The sequence below is a fragment of the Elephas maximus genome, chromosome 1 (genome assembly GCF_024166365.1).
Source record: "Elephas maximus indicus isolate mEleMax1 chromosome 1, mEleMax1 primary haplotype, whole genome shotgun sequence".
Classification (NCBI taxonomy): Eukaryota; Metazoa; Chordata; class Mammalia; order Proboscidea; family Elephantidae; genus Elephas; species Elephas maximus.
The window spans coordinates 175,397,497-175,419,768 of NC_064819.1; the positions used below are offsets into that span (position 1 = coordinate 175,397,497).

Genomic DNA, 22,272 nt, shown 5'->3' on the forward strand with positions numbered 1-22,272 from the left:
CTGCGCGCGGACGCCTGACCACGTGGCCTGCGGAGACGCCCCCCGGCTGCGCGGCGCGGCGGGGCGGGGCGGGGCGGGGCGGGGCGGGGCGGGGCGGGGCCGGCGCGGGGCCGGGGCGGGAGGTCGGGCGTGCGGCGCCACCTCCGGAGCCCGGTCCGGTATCTTTTTTTGCGATGAGTTGGGGGCGATGGGTAGGACTGATGTTGTTACCCTGCGTATTTGGAAGTTTTATGTCATAGTAGACTGTCGGCTCCTCGCCGATGTCGAACCTGATGTAAAGTTCACGAATGTGTGGCGAACGAATTGAAATTGCTTTTACATTTATCGTTGTCATCATCTAATGATTTACCTCCTAAATATTTTTCACATCTGCCCCTTCTTTTGTCTCCACTCCCAATTCCTTCGTCCAAGGTAGTGAAGAGAGAGCTCGAGTCAGACCTGGGCACCGAGTGATCTCGGGTAAGTTACACATTCAACCTTGATTGCCTTACATGTAAAGACCTGTAAAAAGTGGAGGTGTTAACATTAGTGGCAACCTCGTAGGGTTGCTGTGGTGTAAATGAGATCATGTCTACCATGGGTTTAGTGCCAGGTTTAATCCATGTCTACTGTAATTAAACTCAAGAAGCCCCGTTGGGGCAGTAGTCAAAGCACTCGCTTGCTAACTGAAAGTTGAACCCATCAGGGGAAAAGGATGTGGTGGTCAGCTTCTCTAAAGATTACAGCCTTGGAAATCCTATATGGCAGGCCTCCTCTGTCCCATAGGGTCCCTATAAGTCGGAATCCACTCCACGCTCCTGCTTAGAATCTATCGAGGCTCTCAAGAATAAATTCTTAGATTCTTAATAGGGTCTACGTGTCTCACCCTTATCTAGTCCTGACTTCTCTCTTTAATTGCATATTTCAGTGCATTCTCTATTTCATTTGATGCCTTGCCAATACCTAATTGCTTATAATTTATCCCCTCTCCCTCACTTCTAGACCCCTAGGTTGTCATCTGTAGCCTCCATGATTTTGAAACTGAAAGTACCAACCTGTTCCTTTTAAATTTTTGTATAGTTTTTATTAAAACTAGCTCAAGCCACATATGCCCTTCTGTGAAGCTTCCCCTTCTTCCTGAATTGCCTCTAAATAGCAGGATTTATGGGGTCCAAGTGGGATGGAGGGGTGTTCTGCTTGACTTCTTCAAGTCAACAGGAAGAGAGGTCAATTCAATGACTTGACTGTCCCATTGCTTCTCGCTGCCACAAGAAGTTGCAGTAAGAACTCTGGTCCTCCACAGATCCTCAGTCCAACAGCTGAAGCTGACTTAATGCCAGGTTCATCCAGGCACTCCCACTCCCTCAGTGAGTTCTCACTAGAGCACAGGCTCTATGGAGAGAGGCAGGGTATGGATTTTCTGGCATGAGCCACTCACAGCAGAGACTAGCTCTTTCTTCAAGACAATTTCATATAGGATGCACGTTCACTTTTCCTGAAACTGTTTTTTTGTTAAGGCCAGCTGGCCTACCCCCAATAGGTCTCCTTAACTTTAATCTTGCAGAGCAGGGCTTGGGGTATATCATTCATTCATCCAACAAATACTTACTGAGTTCCAAATAAGTGCCAGTCACTGAGTCAGGTGTTGTTGATACAGCAACTAGCAAGGTCCTTACTCTCATGAATTTTACATTCTACTAATGGGAGACAAGACAAAAATATAAGGAAACAATTTTAGAAAGCATTAAGATTTATAAGGAGTGATAGAGACTGACAGGAAGCAAAGTCAGGATAGAGTGACATTTGAGCTGAGATCTGAATGATGGGGAGCCAGCTCTGTGACAGTCTGAAATAAAAATGAAATAAAAATTTCCCTGGGCAAGGTAAATGCAAGTGTAAAGGTTTTGCATCTGGGAATGAACTTGGTGCATGTGAGGAACAGAAAGGCCTGTGTGGCTGGAGTGCATTGAATGAGGGTGAGAGCATAATGACTGTGAGAGTGGCACAAAGTGAGAGTGGAGGTAGGGTTGCCAGATTGAGCACATAAAAAATACAGAACCCCTAGTTAAATTTGAAGGAGCCCTGGTGATGCAACAGTTAAGTGCACAGCTACTGACCCAAAGGTTGGTGATTTGAACCCACCCAGCTGCTCTGTGGAAGAAAGACCTAGAGATCTGCTTCCGTAAAGACTGCAGCCAAGAAAATCTTATGGGGCAGTTATACTCTCTCAGATAGGGTTGTTATGATTTGAAAATCAACTTGACAGCACCCAACAAAAACAGTTAAATTTGAATTTCAGATAAACAAATAATATTACATAGGACATTCTTACACTAAAAAATAATTCATTGTTCATCTGAAATTCTAATTTAGCTGGGTGTCCTGTATTTTATCTGGCAATCTGAACTGGGAAGGATTCTTTGTTCGGATAACATGGGAAAGTTAAGATTATGAAAAACTGTCCCACTATAAGACAACTAGAAATGACACAGAAAATGTATAACTGAGGGTATAGGAAAGTAAAGGAAATTTCAGGGATCAAAAAGTAGAGGGAGTTGAAACCAGAGTAATAAATTAGCCTTGGAAATCCTAGAAAGTTCAGTGAGACCAGGGCTTAGATGCTTAGGTTTTAATGGTATACTGGGGCCAGGATAAAAAATGTGTGAGGTTGGGAGTTAGAACAGAGACCTTCCCACACAAGTCAGGTCCCTCACAACGGATATAACCTCCATGGAGGAGTGGGCTAGAAAAAAAAATCTGTGTACTGGCAAAGGGAGACAACTTGAAAATGTAACTTTTTTGGCCTTGGCTCCAGGTGAGGGGGAAAGTCTCCTCTGAAAATTTGTGATTGGGCAGAATTAAAAAAAAAACTCCTCCCCACAAAAAACCCTAGCAATTAAACTGTAATCAATGAAATTTAAGCCTCAATGGAGAACATTTCAATAAAATTTACACATACATACACACAAAACTCAATGGACGGGTTAAACACCTGAAGAGAGGATTAGTGATCTAAAAGATATATCTGAAGAAATTGTTCAGAAAGCTAGTTTGAGATAAAGAAATGGAAAGTATGGAGGGGAGGTAAGGAGACATGAAGAACAGTATGAGAATGATTCATCTTGTAACGTGATTGATATTCCAGATGAAAGACTAGTAGGAATGGGAGAGGGGCAATATTTAAATACAATGAGGAGAATTTTCCAGAAGTGGGGCAAAACATGTGTCTACAGATTTGGGAACAAAACAAATTCCAAGAATACTACAGTAAAGAGAAATTCACACCTAGATACACTGTAGTCAAACTGTAGAACATCAAAGATTAGAAGAAGATATTAAAAGAATGTAGAAAGAAAATGTTGCTGTTATTGTTTTCTGCTGTCCAGTTGATTTTGACTCCTAGCAACCCTTTATTACCTATAAAAGAAACCCCTGCCAATCTTGGGTTCGTCAGTCCCTACACGAGTCAGGAGAAGCCTCCAGTCTGATGCCTGATCTGTGGACTTGTGACTTGTCAGTCTCTACAATCACATGAGCCATTTCCTTGAGATAAGTCTCTCTCTCTCTGTCTCAACACACACACACACACACATATATATATATATGTAGCATCTGGGGTCTTAAAAGCTTGCCAGTGGCCATCTAAGATAGATCTATTGGCCTCATCCCATCCAGAGCAAAGGAAAATGAAGAAAACCAAAGACACAAGGAAAATATTAGTCCAAAGGACTAATGGACCACATCAACCATAGCCTCCACCAGCCTGAGCCCAGAAGAACTAGATGGTGCCTGGCTACATCACTGACTGCCCTGACAGGGATCACAATAGAGAGTCCTGGACAGAGCAGGAGAAAAATGTAGGACAAAATTCAGATTCACACACACACACAAAAAAAGACCAGACTTACTGGTCTGACAGAGACTGGAGGAACCCCGGAGACTATGGCCCCCAGATACCCTTCTAACTCAGAACTGAGGCCACACCCAAAGTCCACCTTTTAGCCAAAGATTGGCTGAAAGCAATAACACACATAAGGAAGTTCTTAGTTCAGTCAAGTATATGAGACCAAATGGGCAACACGTGCTCAAAAGCAAAGAGGAGAAGGCAGGAAGACTGGATGGACACGGGGAACCCGTGGTGAAAAGAGAAAGAGGGAGAGTGCTGGCACAATGTGGGAATTGAAACCAATGTCACAGAACAGTTTGTGTATAGATTTTTGAATGAGAAACTAATTTGTGCTATAAACTTTCACCTAAAGCACAATAAAATTTCTTTAAAAATCATAAAGAAAAACGGACAGGTTTTACTTTGATAAAGGAATATTAACTGCAAATATAAAAGGTTGACATCTATATTAAATAAAGAACTCATGCAAAACAATGTCCAATGAGTAAGAGGGCAAAAGGCATGAAGAAATAATTCACAAAAGGAAATGCAGCTGATGAGCAGCATATGCAAAACATGCTCAATCTCACTATTAATTCAAATTATAATTCAAATTAAAGCAACAAGGTTCTGCTTTTTACCCATTTAAAAAAGTAATCTAGAAGGTAATGTGAAATACTAGTAAAGATGTAATAAAATCGGTGCTTTGGGGGCACTCCTGGAAGCAGTATGAATTGTTGTGATCATTTTGGAAGGTAGTTTGGTAATATGAATTTTGGCCCATAAATATATTCCTGCCTTGTCACCAGTATTTTTATTTCCCAGAGTTTATCTCAGGAAAATTATCCCAAATATGGGAGGGGAAAAAAGGTTCATCGCAGCACTTTTTATTATAGTATGACTGCATATGCTCCAACAACAGGAATGGTCAAGCACAGTGTATCTATTCAATGGATATGTGTAACTATTTTAAAAAGAAACCTGAAAGGAACTACTTTTCTATATTTTGTTATTGTACTTACATTACTTTTTGTCTTAAAGTCTGTCAAATGGAGGCTCCTCTCCTCCGTAGGTGAGATTATGGTTTCGATCGCAGTGAAAATGACATCTAGACACACCATGTAGAGACATGGTTTGGTTGAAATTAGAGGGATCAAAGAGCTAAATCACTCATTTTAGAGATTAAGAAACCGAGGCTCAGAGAAGTTGAAATTTACCCAAGGTTACATACTTAATGCTTATTCTTTTGATTTTTTAAAAAGCTAATCTTGCTGTTGCATATTATAGACTTTTTATACTGCTGCTAGAAAACTGATAATCTTATTTTAAAAATTTCATTCAAATTCAATGCAGTATATATTCCTCTAGCATATACTTTTTGATAGATGTCACATAAGACTCCCTAGATTTCATCCTTCTTCAAATTTCAGGTGGTTTCTAATTACAAGAATAATGTATAAAGTATGTTTCAGTGAATACTTAAGAGTCAGCCAGTCATTTATTGCAAAATCCATTTATTAGTAGGTATGTTAGAAAATGATGAAGTATCTTATTTCACAACGTTTACAAATAATTCTTTATGTTAAAAGTGCAACCAATATTTGTTTTATTTGTATCAATGCTTATTTTGTTTCTTGAAGCTTTCTAACATTTAATGACAAATTTTCGTTAACAGAGACTGATTTTTCTACTGAAAATGTTAAAAAGGAAAATGAACAACAAATTTATTAAATAAAATAATTGCTTAAATATTCTAAATGTAATGACTATTCCTTTTTTTAAAGCATCAAAGTTAGGGAATGAGCAACAAGCTTTAAAGTTATATTAAAAGCTGGGGTGCAGAACACTCCTTCCTGGCTGGCAGAGCTTCGAATCCATTTAAAGTCTGGCTGCTGTGAGATGCCACTCAGGAGGGAAAAGCACATCACAGATGGCCAGATTTTCAGTCTGCTTCCATTTCCCCGCTTTGGGATAGCTTGAGACTCAGATTGCAGTTCCCTAAGCAAAACTATCCATTAATTGGGTCTATATTTCTGAGAGCAAGAAAGGTCTGTAACTTATGATCAAAGTCAATGGCTCTATATTGAGGTTCCTTGTATTTTCTGGTCATCTTGGTACCCAGGTATGTTATGAGTTCACATCGCTCTATAAACTGGTCCATCTTCTTCTTATATTTTTTTCGTGTATATTCAGAACCTTTGGGATTAAATGCTGTAGAAAATTTCATACAAGTGTGAATAGTTTTGTTAAAATGGTGAATCATTTAAGAGAAAAGAGAATTATACGTATGATCGAGTTGTAAAGCTATCGCTCAGAAGATATCCAAACTGCAAAAAAGACTGGTGGATTGTTCTGTTTTAGGTCATAATTGCCTCTGTTCACCTTCCTCTATTGTATGAATTGTTGAGAGCTGACTGTATTACTCATTGCCCATGCCTTAGAACTAGAGACTCAGTTCTGATATTTTCATTAAAATATTTGCCACAAACACAAACACACCCAATCACACACCAATCCAGCTCAACAACCCTACTTCTCATATATACTACAATTAATGTTAAATTAGTTCTGTGTAGTATATCATTTAAAAAAGACATACCTTTTAGATGAAGTGCTATAAATAGTAGTGCAGATCTCCTTATGCTTAAGAAGGGGAACTTGGGTTTTAGGCATCCCGCTGCATTCATTGCTTTAATTAGAGAAGTGGCAACACCCTGTAGGCAGAACGATTTAAAACATGCATCTATTTGACTTTGGTTTAGTGGTGTATTTAGATAATGGTATTCTTCACTTCAGATAGCCTCCTGGGGCTCAGGAGGGGAGTTACAAGGATAGTTAGATGACCACATAGCCAGCAGAATAGAAACATAAAATTTAATTAAGAAAGATCAAAATTACAAATTGGCTTATGGGTGATGGACACATGGGCTTCATTACACAATTCTATTTTTTTGTATGTTTGACATTTTGTATAATAAAAAGTTAGAAAAGTAAAACACCAAAACAACACAAAAACCAAAAAAAACTGGGCTTTGGGTTGCCTTAGCCCATCTCCGCTTCAATGCTCAGAACAGGCCAGATTGCCTTCCACTTTCAGGACCCTGGGCCGCCCGATGAGGAATTCCAGAGACCACAGTTATTACTGCAGTCTGCATCCCAGAGTGGACAAAGGAAGGAGGCCCTCCTTTATGAGAATACTCTTCTCCGGGTGAGCCTCACTTTGCATTTTGATGTAAACCAAACTGAAAGCTAAATGTTTAGGAGGGTCAGTAAAAGGGGGGAAAATCAAAACCAAACTCGTTGCTGTTGAGTCGATTCCGACTCATAGTGATCCTGTAGGACAGAGAAGAACTACCCCATAGGGTTTTCAGGGAGCGCCTGGTGAATTTGAACTACTGACCTTTTGGTTAGCAGCCATAGCTCTTAACCACTATGCCACCAGGATTTCCAGAAAAGAGGGGAGGTGGTTAAAGCTTGTGAGAAAAGTTATTAAATTGTGCCTTAGGCATTTATTTTGTAGAATTTGTTTCAAATAAGTTTTAAAATAGCTACTATTTAAAAAATGGCCATTAATAAGCTTAGCCCTTTTTCAAAGGAGTTATATTTGGATAAGAGTCCCTGGGTGGTGTAAATGGTTAAAGTGCTCAGCTGCTAACCAAAAGGTTGGCGGTTCAAGTCCACCCAGAGGCACCTCAGAAGAAAGGCCTGGTGATCTACTTCCAAATAATCAGCCACTGAAAGCCCTATAGAGCACAGTTCTACTCGGATACATATGAGGTCTCCATGAGTTGGAATCAGCTTGATGGCAACTGGCATATTTGGATGAATAAGATGTAGCTTGAGTAGATCGCTTCGTCTGGATTTAGGGCAAAACATGGGCCTTGTGGTTTGGCTGCAGCAGCACTGCAACTCAGCTCTATTGAGCAGCTAATGAACCTCTTACAGGCTGCCTGCATATATCAGAGAATGGAAATGTTTTACAGACATCAAAATTAAAAATAACTAAATTACACATACATGTGAAATGTAAAGAGTTTCATTATAATTTACTCTTTCTCTACTTAGCGTAGACGTGGGAATTAGCTGTGGAACCAGGGATTTTTCACGTTTATAACAGTTACACAAACAAAATAGGTTAAGGGTGAATTTGCAACTTAAAATCAGAATACTCTGCTTTGACTTTCATCGTTACTGAAATAAAAATCGTTAAAGAGACATTGTACTTTTCTGATATATATATATATATACACACACACACACACAGAGAAAACAATGCAACTGAACCTGTTCCAGGTATCCAGGCAAAGGAAGACTAGTAAGAAATATTGGTTCCTTTAATGGGGGAAGTTTGTTTGGAAGTTTCTGATTCCAGTATTTCAGTGGTGACCTAAGAACACAAAGTTCATTAGATACATGCTCACAAATGTACTTATTTACGTGTACATAAGAACGTGTACATAAGAACGGAGATTCACAAGACACAATGAAAAGACAAAGTTCACTACCTGTTTTTCTCCACTGAAGAAAATCATACAAGTGGGAAGATTGAGGCTCCTAGAAATTCACAGCCACCAACTTCACCTGAGCCCCTAACTCTGCTCACTTATTCTCCCTTCTCCTTTTTTCATCTCTCCCTCTCCTTTTTGGCATTTCCTTCTTTATTTGGATCCTTCCTATGCACCTGTACTTAAATGTGCTCATACTTCTCCAATTTAAAAAAAAAAGAAAAACAATTCTCACTTTTCCAATTCTATATCCCTTCCAGTGACAAATGTCTCTTCTTTTTTTACAGTTAAACTTCTTCCAACCGTGAGCTTCACTAGAGATCGCAGACTACTGCGGAAACTCCCATTTGCAGATGTGATTTAACCCACATGGCATTAAAAAAAAAATTGAATCGGTCATGAATACTTAAAATTAGGAACTTTAAAAAAGAAATTTGGGTTTCCAATGTCTCATGAAAAACAGAAGCGTCTGGCAGCAGATGAGCAGCTGCTGCCCCGTTAGTGGGGGCGTGGGCTCTCCAGTTTGCAGCAGCCCTCCCCCTACTTACTGCGTACTTTTTCACTTCCGACCTATTTCCCTCACGAACTTTAACCCTCTGGGCACTATAGGCTTTTGTGTTGGTAACATCTGAACTACATACAGGCAAACTCTTAATTTCCTCACCTCTGATCCACTCCTCAGCGCTCTGTAATTGGCTTCCACTTACCTCACCCTACTGAAACCATTCTTGCCGAGATCACCAATGACCTGTACAACCGAACTCTGACAGGCTTTTCAGCCCTTGTCTGGCTAGACCTCTAAAAAAAAGCAGCATTTAAACCAATTGGGCACACCTCCTGGAGACAGTCTCCTTAGGCCTCCAGGGAGCTTCCCCATCCTGGCTCTCCTTTCACCTGTCTGTGGATTCTTCCTTTTTCAGTTTCCTCTGATACTCATTTGTTGGTGTTCCTCAGGGCTTGGTCCTAAGCCCTCTGCTTTTTCACATCACTCTTTGGGTGAGCTCAAACACATCTGTCTCTAGGAGTGACCTGTTTGCTGAGTGCCGGAAATGTGCATTGAACTGCCTACCACGAACACTTAAAGTGAAAACACACCTCAGACTGAATGGTTCCTCTTTTCCAGCAAAACAGCTTTTCTTCCAGTGTTCCCTGTCTGATGAATAACACTGCAGTCCCCTTCTCTGACCCAAGCCAAAGATCCAGAATTCATCTTTGACTTCTCTCCCTCCCTCTCTTAGGCCCTCAACCAATCAGTTATCCAGGCCTGTTGATTCTACCTTCTCTCAAATCTGTTCACTTCCCTCTATCCTAATATCTAACACCGGAGTCCAGGCCATATTATTTTGGACAGGATTTCTTTCTCAATATATAGGTATAGATGTTGTTGTTGTGTGTTGTCAAGTTGATTCCAACTTACAGTGACACCATGTAACAGAGTAGAACTGCCCTATAGTGTTTTCTAGGCTGTAGTCTTTATGGGAGCAGATGGTCAAGTCTTTCTCCCACAGAGCCACTGGGTAGGTTCAAACCAACAACCTTTTGGTTAGCAGCTGAGCCCTTAAACATTATGCCACCAAGGTTCCTTATAGGTATTGTTGTTGTTGTTTACAGGTGCCGTCGAATTGGTTCTGACTCATAGTGGCCCTAGGTACAGCAGAACAAAACACTGCCTGGTCCTGAGCCATCCTCACAATCATTGTTCTGCTTGAGCCCATTGTTGCAGCCACTGTGTCAATCCATCTTGTTGAGGGTCTTCATCTTTTTTGCTGACCCTCTACTTTACCAAGCATGATGTCCTTCTCCAGGGACTGAGCCCTCCTGATAACATGTCCAAAGTATGTAAGATGCAGTCTCGCCATCCTTGCTTCTAAGGGCATTCTGGTTGTCCTTCTTCCAAGACAGATTTGTTTGTTCTTTTAGCATTCCATGGTATATTCAATATTCTTCACCAACAGCACAATTCAAAGGCACCAGTTCTTTGGTCTTCCTTATTCATCATCCAGCTTTTGCATGCATATGAGGTGACTGAAAACACCATGGCTTGGGTCAGGTGCACCCTAGTCTTCAAGGCGACACCTTCTCCTTTCAATGCTTTAAAGAGATCTTTTGCAGCAGATTTGCCCAATGCAATGTGTCTTTTGATTTCTTGACTGCTGCTTCCATGGGAGTTGATTGTGGATACAAGAAAAATAAAATTCTTGACAACTTCAATCTTTTCTCCATTTATCATGATGTTGCTTATTGGTCCAGGTGTGAGTATTTTTGTTTACTTTATGTCAAGGTGTAATCCATACTGAAGGCTGTGGTCTTTGATCTACATCAGTAAGTACTTCAAGTCCTCTTCACTTTCAGCAAGCAAGGTTGTGTCATCAGCATAACACAGGTTGTTAATGAGTCTACCTCCAGTCTTGATGGCCCCGTTCTTCATAGAGTCCAGCTTCCTGGATTACTTGCTCAACATACAGATTGAATAGGTATGGTGAATGGATACAACCCTGATGCGCAGCTTTCCTGACTTTAAATCACGCAGTACCCCCTTGTTCTGTTCGAATGACTGCCTCTTGATCTAGGTACAGGTTCCTCAGGAGCACAATTAAGTGTTCTGGAATTCTCATTCTTCGGAATGTTACCCATAATTTGTAATGATCCACACAGTCGAATGCCTTTGCACAGTCAATAGAACACGGGCAAACATCTTTCTGATATTCTCTGCTTTCAGCCAGGATCCATCTAACTAACATCAGCAATGATATTCCTGGTTCCACATCCTCTTCTGAATTCAGCTTGAATTTCTGGTAGTTCCCTGTCAATACACTGCTGCAGCTGCTTTTGAATGATCTTCAGCAAAACTTTACTTGCGTGTGATATTAATGATGTTGTTTGATAATTTCTGCATCCGGTTGGATCACCTTTCTTGGGAATAGGCATAAATATAGATCTCTTCCAGTTGGTTGGCCATGTAGCTGTCTTCCAAATTTCTTGGCATAGATGAGTGAGCATTTCCAGCTCTGCACCCATTTGTTGAAACATCTCACTGCTGTTCTGTCTATTCCTGGAGCCTTGTTTTTCACCAGTGCCTTCAGTGCAGCTTGGACGTCTTCCTTCAGTACCGTCAGTTCCTGATCATATGCTACCTCCTGAAATGGTTGAACGTCAACCAATTCTTTTTGGTATAGCGACTCTGTGTATTCTTCCATCTTCTTCTGATGCTTCCTGTGTTGTTTAATATTTTCCCCATAGAATCCCTTACTATTGCAACTTGAGACTTGAATTTTTTCTTCAGTTCAAGAAATACCAAGGGTGTTCTTCCCTTTTGGTTTTCTATTACCAGGTCTTTGCACATGTCATTTAATACTTTACGTTGTCTTCTCAAGCCACCCTTTGAAATCTTTTGTTCAGCTCATCTACTTCATTATTTCTTCTTTTTGCTTTAGCTACTCTATGTTCAAGAGCAAGTTTCAGAGTCTCTTCTGATCCATTTTGGTGTTTTCTTTCTTTCCTGTCTTTTCAATGACCTGTTGCTTCCTTTATGTATAATGTCCTTGATGTCATTCCACAACTTGTCTGGTCTTTGGTCCTTAGTGTTTGACTCATCAAATCTGTTTTGAGATGGTCTCCAAATTCAGGTGGGATATGTCAAGGTCATACTTTGGCTCTTGTGGACTTGTTCTAATTTTCTTCAGCTTCAACTTGAATTTGTATATGAGCAAGTGATAGTCTTGTCTTAGTCATCTAGTGCTGCTATAACAGAAATACCACAAGTGGATGGCTTTAACAAAGAAAAATTTATTTCTTCACAGTAAAGTAGGCCAAAAGTCCAAATTCAGGGCATCAGCTCTAGGGGAATGCTTTATCTCTCTGTTGGCCTTTTCATCAATCTTCCCCCAGACTAGGAGCTTCTTTGTACAGGAGCCCCAGGTCCAAAGAATGCACTCTGCTCCTGGCACTGCTTTCTTGGTGGTATGAGGTCCCCCTGTCTCTCTGCTCGCTTCTCTCTTCTGTATTTCAAGAGATTGCCTCAAGACACAATCCAATGTTGTAGGTTGAGTCCTACCTCACTAACACAACTGCCACCCATCCTCCTTCGTTAACAACAAAGAGGCAGGATTTACAACATATAAGAAAATCACACAATACCGGGAATCATGGCCCAGCCAAATTGATACACACATTTTTTGGGTACATAATTTCAATCCATGACAGGTCTGTTTCACAGTTGGCCCAGTCGGCCCCTGGCCTTGTTCTGACTGATGACATTGAGCTTTTCCATTGTCTCTTTCGACAGCTGCAGTCGATTTGATTCCTGCGTATTGCATCTGGTGAGGTTCATGTGTATAGTCGCCGTTTTTGTTGGTGAAAAAAGGTATTTGCAGGGAAAAAATTGTTCATCTCGCAAAATTCTATCATGTGATCCCTAGCATCGTTTCTATCACCAGGACCATATTTTCCAACTACCAGTCCTTCTTTGTTTCCAACTTTCACATTCCAGTCACCAGCAATTATCAATGCATGGTGATTGCATGTTCGATCGCTCATCACGCAGTTTGTTGTACTGTGGGGGCTTTCATGTTGCCGTGATGGCTGGAAGTTATGCTGCCAGTATTCAAATATCAGCAGGGTCGCCCATGGAGGACCAGTTTCAGCTGAGCTTCCAGACTAAGACAGACTAGGAAGAAGGACCTGGCAGTCTACTTCTGGAAAGAATTAGCCAGTGAAAATCTTATGAATTGCAGCAGAACATTGTCTGATACAGTGCCAAGATGAGCCCCTCGGAAGGCACTCAGAATACCACTGAGGAAGAGCTCTCCCCTCAAAGTAGAATTGACCTTAATGATGGGGATGAAGTCAAGCTTTCAGGACCTTCATTTGCTGATGTGGCATGACTCAAAATGAGAAGAAACAGCTGCAGACATCCATTAATAATAACCCACCAACCAAACCCACTGCCGTTGAGTTGATTCCGACTCATAGCAACCCTATAGGACAGAGTAGAACTGCCCTGTAGAGTTTCCAAGGAGCACCTGGTGGATTTGAACTGCCGGCCTTTTGGTTAGCAGCCGTAGCACTTAATCATTATGCCACCAGGGTTTCCATCCATTAATAATAGGAACATGGAATGTATGAAGTATGAATTTAGGAAAATTGGAAATCATACAAAATGAAATGGAGCACATAAACATCGATATCCTAGCCATTAGTGAGCTGAAATGGACTGGTATTGGCCATTCTGAATTGGTCAATCATATGGTCTGCTGTGCTGGGAATGACAACTTGAATGGTGTTGCATTCATCATCAAAAAGAACATTTCAAGATCTCTCCTGAAGTATTACGCTGTCAATGATAGGATAATATCCATATGCCTACAAGGAAGACCAGTTAATATGACTATTATTCAAATTTACACACCAACTACTAAGGCCAAAGATGAAGAAATTTAAGATTTTTACCAACTTTTGCAGTCTGAAATTGATCGAACACGCAATCAGGGTACATTGATAATTACTGGTGATAATAGGTATAGATACAGAGATATCCTCCTAGATCCCAGGATGGTGCATGAAGTATAGAAAATAGTCAATAAAAAAAATTTGTGACTTACTGAATAGTCTTACCTGAAAAATTTCTGGAGTTTTTCCTCAGTCTCACAAATATATATCCGATCACGATATTCTAAAGCATAGTTAATGTTACCAGGTATTAGGGCTTCATATCTGAAAGATGTAGGAAAAAAAAAAAAGAAATGTATAATTAATATGCAATACTGTGTAAATAAAAATGTCAAAAAATGTTTTATTTTTCTACCTATGCAATTAGACGAAGAAATAGAGCAGTTTTCAATTAAACAATAGGGAATTTTTGATCAAGATGTTAAGATTATTTCATGAACTGCTTATTCTCAGTGGAGATATCATTCCACTGGGTAAGGACTTGCCTTTGTTTTCCATCCTGGTAGGTCACTGGACAGTATCCTTGGAGCTCAGCACACTTAGGGAATCGACACTTGAGCTCTGACAGTGTCAGCCTTTTGGGGATCATGTCGGGAGATGGAAGTGGATAAGGTGCTAATGGAGGCACGTACAGTTCTGGGCTCTCCAAGAATTTCTATTAAGAAAGAATTATAGTAGGAAGACCATTTAAAATAAGAATTCTATACCACTCAAACAACCGTTGAGAATCTCCAGCCACTCTCCTCTTTTTCAGTACCAGTGTCCTGTCCTTCAAACCACCTGAGAGCTCCTCTTTGCACTATAATAACTTCTGCCCTGGTCAGAAGTTCCTTATGATAATACTTGCAAGTGATCACATCTAAGGTTTATCCTAGTCTAATTCATTTATTCACTCATACAAAAAATGAATTTGTTGAGCTCCTACTATGTGCCCGGCACTGGACTGTCTTCCTGTACTGCAGTATAATTAACTAGCTGGATGCCCTTGGCAGGTGGGTTAATTTCTTTAGCTTTAGTTAGCTCTTTGTAAAATGGAGGGGATGGACAAGATATGGAGCCCTGGTGGCGCAGTGGTTAAGTGTTTGGCTGCTAACCAAAAGGTCCAGCAGTTCAAATCCACTAGCTACTCCTTGGAAACCCTGTGGGGTAGTTCTACTCTGTCCTATAGGGTTGCTAAGAATCAGAATTGGCTGGACGGCAATGGGTTTGGTCCAGATACATGAGTTCAAATGTCACTTTCAGTTTTAAAATTGTGTGATTACCATTTAAACAAGCAGGAAGAAATAAATGTCCCTTTAATGAAGGGGCTTCCCCCCTCCCCAAATCTAATTCTCCAGAGGAAAATAGTGTTCAGAGGCATCTGTTTAGCTTTCATAATTATTTTCAGTTGCCAACTTTTTTATATCATTAAACTGTGGACATTATAATATCAGAAAAAATCTGTATTCTGTTTCATTTAAACAGAAATATAAGGCATGCAAGGAATTTCAGTAGAGAATTTTTAAGAGCACAGGAGACATATGCCAACTCTTGCTTCATTTCTACTGCCTTTGATTTCCCTTCTGTAGCTGTTGGAACTGATCCCCCTGGATTCCCACCTGCGGGCTGAGCCCGGACACTCCCCTCCATAGGTGGGGCTCACTGTTCGGTCTCCCTTCCTGTTAGGCTGGCCCAGGTCCAGGGCCTATCACTGACCCTGGACCTCTGCTTTGTGGGATGCAGTCTCATGAACAATTTCTGAGTTGCCTCACTCGTCCCAGAGTCCCAGGTTCTAATAATGGGACTCCTGGTCCTATTTCATGAATTCCAACATAAGACATTTTCTTCCCCCAGTAAATATTTGAAGTTAGGAACAAACTTACATTCAGTTTTTCCTGAGAATTCATTTTATAGTAGTGCCCCCTGAACTCTGCTGCAAATTTCAAGGACTTAGTTAGAGAACAATCAAACAATTCATATGATTCTGCCAGGCTGACAGGGCAGAACTGTCCAAATTCTCCGAGGCGAGAAGTCAGCTCTTGAGGTGTGATACATAACTTGTCAATGCAGGCAGCTTTTCCTGTTATTAACAAATTAACTATTGTTAGTTATATATACATATAATTTTTTTTGGTAGAAAACAATGATTTTTAAAAATTAATGTAATCCAGTTACACAAGCACTATACAAATGCATACACATTGTAAATTTCCAAAAAATAGAGTAAAAAGTAAAAATTTCTATTTAATCCCCATCCTCTCATTCTAACACCCCTCTGAGAGGTAATCACTGTTCGGTTTGTATCCTTTTCAGACTTTTTCCTAGACATTTGCATACATACATAGTTCTTTCCATATAAACCGAAACAAACAAACCCCAAACCCATTGGTGTTGAGTTGATTCTGACTCCTAGTAACCTTACAGGACAGAGTAGAACTGCCCCATAGGGTTTCCAAGGAGCAGCTGGTGGATTTGAACTGTCAGTCTTTTGGTTAGCAGCCAAGCTCTTAACCACTGCACCACCAGGGCTCCATATGGGGATATAGTGATGCGCGTGTTATCAGAATCTTCAGTGCATTCTTCCTTGTATAACATTCTTTTAGTCACGTTGCTCCTTCATATCATGTTATATCTTCTCTGTAGTTTCTGAAGTTAAAGTAATCAAACACATGTCTGTGAGACTTCTTATAGATAACTTCTTTGAAGTCTTCACTTCTTGAAGATGTCAGATGTAGATAACTTTCCTTCTATCTTGTTTATTTTGGAGAAATGTCAAGAAACTATTTAATAGGAATATACAATCAAATATCTTCATAGATTTCAAATACAGATTAAAAGATACGTCAGCGCTCTGGTTTTTCTGTAGACTCAACATTCACATCATACCACAATGAATGTAAATTGTAATAATTTTAATTCTAGATTCTTAAACAAAATTTTGCCATGTGTGACTGCACAGACCACTGCCCCCATACAATTACCAAAAGCATTCTATAAAATAGCTTCTCGTGTGGAATTCCAAATACCATAAGCTCTTCTAGGGAGAAACCATGGATAATTTTTATGTGCTAGGTTCTCAAGGCATTCAATAAATGATAGCTTGTTTAGTGGGTCAGTAATTAGAACAAATAAATATGTGCTCACAACAATTTGATAGTACTTAAAATGGATATATTTAAAATGGAGCCCCTGGATGGTGCAAACAGTTAACGCGATGGGCCGCTAACCGAAAGATTGGAGGTTCAAGTCCACCTGGAGGTGCCTCAGAAGAAAATCCTGGTGATCTACTTCTGAAAAATCAGCCATTGAAAATTCTGTGACACACATGAGGCCACCATGAGTCAGAATCGACTCAACAACAACTGATTTGGCTTTGGGATATATTTAAAATACTGATTATGATTGTGGGAATAAATGTTCAAATTGACCAAATTACAGTAACACGAATCAAGCATGTATAGACTTGTTTCTTACCTGATTTTATTCTTTCCAGGTATGTCTGGATACATTTATTCACCATTTGGATGTTCTTAATGACTTCATTCCATATCCACCATTTGCTGTGAAATCCATCAATCACATACCAGTTCTGATGTTGTTCTTGATAATATTGCCTGATCTCATCAATATTTTTTCGGTGCTTTGAATTCTTGACAGCCGTAATCTGTGCACTGTTGTGCAGTGGATAAGGAAAGCTAATAGAGAAACAGGGAACAAATGGAAAATGCCATTTTTTTCCCTGGATGATTAAAGTTCATTTCTTTATCATTGTTTTTTATCATGTACATTACCTCTGTTCCTTTTTTTTTTCCAGGAGCAATCTTTTGAAAATCTCCTTGGATGGCACATCCAACTCAAAGATGATCATGGGAATGATTGTCCTGGCTTCCAAGAGATTCATTTGATATTGAGTTACGGGATAGCCATCGATGACAACGCTAACAGGGAGAAACATAAAAATAAAAATTCCAGATTTCTTTTCTCTCATATTTTTCCTTCTGCCTTCCAGAAGCAGTATCTCTCTTTCCAAGTAGCCCCGCGCCTTTCCTTGTATAATTCCATTTATCTTCTTTGCCTTTCACCCTCTTCATCTCTACATTTTTACCTTCAGTCAGTCCAAGAATCAGGAGATGGGCAGCATACATACAGATCCTGCTCAGAAAATGAGGATAGGAGACAGCTCTGAATTCAAACTCTTAGACCATAGAGCTAAGTTTTGACGTAATTTGAGAGCTAACACATGTAATGCCTTAAACATTCTGTTATTCAACTGGTGCTATTATTCCAAGCATGAAACAGTGGGAAGAATATAGGATTTAGAAGCAGATAGACCTAGATTTGAAACCTGATTTGACCTCTCTGACCCTGAGTTTCAGTAAAATAGGGGAAATTACATTTAACCCATTTTTACTCATTGCCTTTGAGTCGATTTCAACTCATTGTGACCCAAAAGGACAGAGTAGAACTGCCCCATATGATTTCCAAGGAGTGGCTGGTGGATTTGAACTGCTGATGTTTTGGTTAGCAGCTCTTAAACACTGCACCACTAAGGCTCCAATTTAACCCACAGAGTTGTTTTGAAGACTGGAGAGCAGGTATGTAGAGCAACTAGAATAGTACCTGGAACATATTACCCACTACCACTGCCGTGAGTCGATTCTGACTCATAGCAACCCTATAGAACAGAGTAGAACTGCCCCACAGAGTTTCCAAGGAGCGCCTGGCGGATTTGAACTGCTGACCTCTCGGTTAGCAGCCGTAGCACTTAACCACTACACCACCAGGGTTCCTAATTTGGAACATATTCAATGCTCAATAAAGGGTCTTTTAGAAAGAAACTAAATAAATATGGGAAAAATTGTGTTCTAAGCTGCCTTTGTATAAAAGCTTTGTGAGGAGGCTGAGAGTGTGCAAGGGGAGATGAAGAGTTGGCAAGATTAGCCCTATGAGAAGTCGGCACAACTGGACTAAACCAAAAGCTAAGAAGTTTCCTGAATACAACCTAACACTTCAAGGGACAGAGTAGCAGGGGCAGGGTCTCGGGACCACGGTCTCAGGGGACATCTAGGTCAACTGCATAACAAAGTTTATTAAGAAAATGTTCTGCATCCCATTTTGGGTGTCTGGTGTCTTAAAAGCTAGTCAGTGGCAATTTGAGATACATCAATTGGTCCCAACTCACCTGGAGCAAAGGAGAATGAAGAACACAAAAGACAAGGAAAATATTAGCCCAAGAGACAAGGGGCCACATAAACAATAGACTCTATCAGCCTGAGACCAGGAAAACTAGATGGTGCCTGGCTACCACTAATGACTGCCCTGACAGGAAACACAACAGAGTCCCTGGTGGAGCAGGAGAAAAGTGGGGTGCAGAACTCAAATTCTAGTAAAAACGCCAGACTTAATGGTCTGACTGAGGCTGGAGGGACCCCGGAAGACATGGCCCCCACACTCTGTTAGCCCAGAACTGAAACCATTCCCGTAGTCAACTCTCCAGACAAAGATGATTTTTTTTATAAGACAAAATGATACTCGTGAAGAGAGTGCTTCTTAAGTCAAGTAGATACATAAAACTAAACGGGCAAGTCCTGCCTGGAGGCGAGATGAGAAGGCAAAAAGGGACAGGAGCTGGTTGAATGGACACACAAAATCCGTAGTAGAAAGGAAGAGTGTGCTGTTACAGCGATAGCCACTAGGGTCACATAACAATGTGTGTATAAATTTTTGTATGAGAAACTAACTTGAACTGTAAACTTTGACTTAAAGCACAATTAAAATACTAGCCCCTATGATATCCGGGTGGGAACCATTCCACCAGAACCAAGCACGCCTCTGAGGAGAAATGACAGAGAGGATTTAAGTTAGCAAACCCACTGAGATGATGAGAATCTGAGGTAATGAGATTGTCACTGTCAAACTGAGAGGAGGAATGAAGGCTGTCACCAAATTCTGGGGGAGCTGCCTCAAAGTCAAGAAGCTCACTTTGAGATGGGAGAGAGCCACTTGGGAGCCTTGGCTGGGCATGCTGGTTGATGGTCAGCAGTCACAGTTGGCTGGAGTTAAGTCACAGGATGCCCTCCCTCCAAGCTCTCCAGTTAAGTCCCTAGGCACTACTCCTAAGGTTCATGGGAAAAGGGGACTGTAAACTAACATAGCTAGACCAGTCTAATAGAGAAAATGTGTGGGGTGTTATTGTTTTTTAATATGGAGAAATATCAGCAGATTCACCCATGGTGGACAGCTTTCAGCAGAGCTTCCAGATTAAGACAGGCTAGGACAAATGGTTTCATGATCTACTTCTGAAAATCAGCCAATGAAAACCTTATGGATCACAGTAGAACAGTGTCTGACTTCTTGCTTTCGACATGTCATCAGGAGGATTCAATGGCTGGAGAAGAACATCATGTTTGGTGAAGTAGAGGGTCAATGAGAGCGAGAAAGACCCTCAGCGAGATCGGTCAGCACAGTAGTTGTGATGATGGACTCATTGCCAGGCTCTGTCTAGTGTTAAGGTGTGATAAAACCTTTGAGACTCAACCAGGGTTGCTCTCACTGAGATCCCTATATGCAAAGCTGAGTACCAGGGAGGAGATAACGCAGTTTGCATAAGTCCCAGAGCCTTTGTGTGTGTGCGTGCGTGCTCACACGCGCAAGCGCTCGCACACTCTTTGGTGAAAGTTTACAGAGCAAATTACTTTCTCATTCATAAATTTATACACTTTTTTTCTTTTGTGACATTGGTTGCAATCTCCACAATGTGTCAGCACTCTTCCCTTTTCCATCCCACGTTCCTCGTTTCCATTTATCCAGTTTCCCTCTCCTTTCCTGCCTTCGTGTCTTTGCTTTCAGGCAGGTGTTGCCCATTTGGTCTTGTATACTTGATTGATCTAAGAAGCCCATTCCTCACGTGTTATTGTTTGTTTAATAGGCCTGTCTAATCTTTGGCTGAAAGGTGAATTTCAGGAATGGCTTCAGTTCTGAGTTAGACTGGTGTCTGGGGGCCCTTAGTCTCAGAGGGTTCCTCTAGTCTCTGTCAGACCAGTAAGTCTGGTCTTTTTTGTGAATTTGAATTTTGTTCTACATTTTTTCTCCAGCTCTGACTTTGTGATCCAAGTCAGAGCGATTGGTAGTGGTAGCCGAGCACTACCTGGTTCTTCTGGGCTCACCGAGAGCCTTTTATGGTTAAAAAAAAAAAAGTGACACTCCAAATTCTGCTCCCTCATAACTGAAATTAGAAATGTTAAAGAACTTGATTAAAAATCAGTGGCAGGGAAGGGCAAGGAGCTTCCTAATGTAAAACAACCTTGAGTAAATAAGCGGATTCTAGGTCAGTGACCTAGAATCACAGGGTGTGGCCAGTGGCTGTAGTCTGGGGAGCAACTGTTGAGCTCAGGAGTATTAAAGTGAAGAGACAGCTCAAGCATGTAGGTCTCTTGGCAAAAGTAACAGTAAGGGAGGAACACTGCTACCTGCCCAGAGGTAATCACCAATTTAATCCGGATATATGTTATTCCCAAGCATGTATTTATACTTGTTTTTACATATATATGTATCCATAAACAACACATAGAATTGTTTATAGTGTTTACAATTTTACATTAATATCACTCCATTTATACACTTTTGGAAGTTTTTTCAATCAGCATTCACTTAAACTATAGAATAATTTTCCAGTATAAAGAATAAACAGCAGTTTATTGATTTTCCATGTGATGGAAAGTTAACAATAATTCTCATCTCTTATTATAAGCAGTGCTTCCATGAGTATCCTTTTTCACATCTCTTGTGCACATGTGTCAGTTTCTTTAATACAGAGAACCAGAATTTTCATGAGTTGAACAAAAAGACGTAAGCCTGAAGATTTAAAAGGTTCTCAACATCCCAGAAGATGAATAAAAGATACCCACACCTGGTTAAATTTTCAAATAAAATACAAACACACACATATAAGCCAAAATAGCTCATTTCTAAAGGAAAAAAAAAATTAGTGACTCAGATATTATCACCTGGAACACTAGCAAACAGAAGGCGATAAAGTAATATCCACAAAATTTTAAGGGGCAATAGACTGAGATTCAGCCAGGTTGTCATCAGGGGTATCATGAGAAAAAACAAACAAACAAAACAACAGAAGAACTAAAAGAGAAAAAAAAAATTTTTTTTTTTTTTTTTTTTTTAAGAGACAGGGTAAAAATTAAAGATATATCTAAGGAACTGTATGTACTGTACACAGAATATTCCTTTCCACCACCAGCGGAACAGCTTTATGGTTAAGAGCTTGGCTGCTAACCAAAAGGTTGGCAGTTTGAATCCACCAGCCACTCCTTGGAAACTCTGTGGGACAGTTCGACCCTGTCCTATAGGGTCGCTATGACCCAGAATTGACTTGACGGCAACGGGTTTGGGTTTTTTTTGTTTATATATATATGTATGTAAGGTTCTACCATTAAGTAAATCTCAAATTCCAAAAGCAGA

At 40.4% G+C, this 22,272-nt stretch overlaps 1 protein-coding gene across 7 annotated transcripts in view; it reads right to left on the reverse strand.

Annotated features, from left to right (window-relative positions):
* Positions 1-5,517: 5,517 nt before the first annotated feature.
* The window catches only part of AK9 (adenylate kinase 9), a 170,532-nt gene continuing 153,777 nt past the window's right edge, over positions 5,518-22,272 (reverse strand). For 4 of the 7 annotated variants that reach the window (XM_049898567.1, XM_049898557.1, XM_049898541.1 and 1 more), the window contains exons 34-41: positions 17,589-17,735; positions 17,272-17,492; positions 15,681-15,877; positions 14,304-14,473; positions 13,984-14,082; positions 8,150-8,252; positions 6,465-6,579; positions 5,518-6,076 (exon numbers count right to left, since the gene is read on the reverse strand). In XM_049898567.1, the coding sequence (XP_049754524.1) occupies positions 5,874-6,076; positions 6,465-6,579; positions 8,150-8,252; positions 13,984-14,082; positions 14,304-14,473; positions 15,681-15,877; positions 17,272-17,492; positions 17,589-17,735 (1,255 nt within the window). In that variant the 3' untranslated portion in view covers positions 5,518-5,873. Of the gene's footprint in view, positions 6,077-6,464; positions 6,580-8,127; positions 8,253-13,983; positions 14,083-14,303; positions 14,474-15,680; positions 15,878-17,271; positions 17,493-17,588; positions 17,736-22,272 lie in introns of those variants that run through there. The other 3 variants (XM_049898578.1, XM_049898588.1, XM_049898593.1) reach the window with 3 other exon arrangements.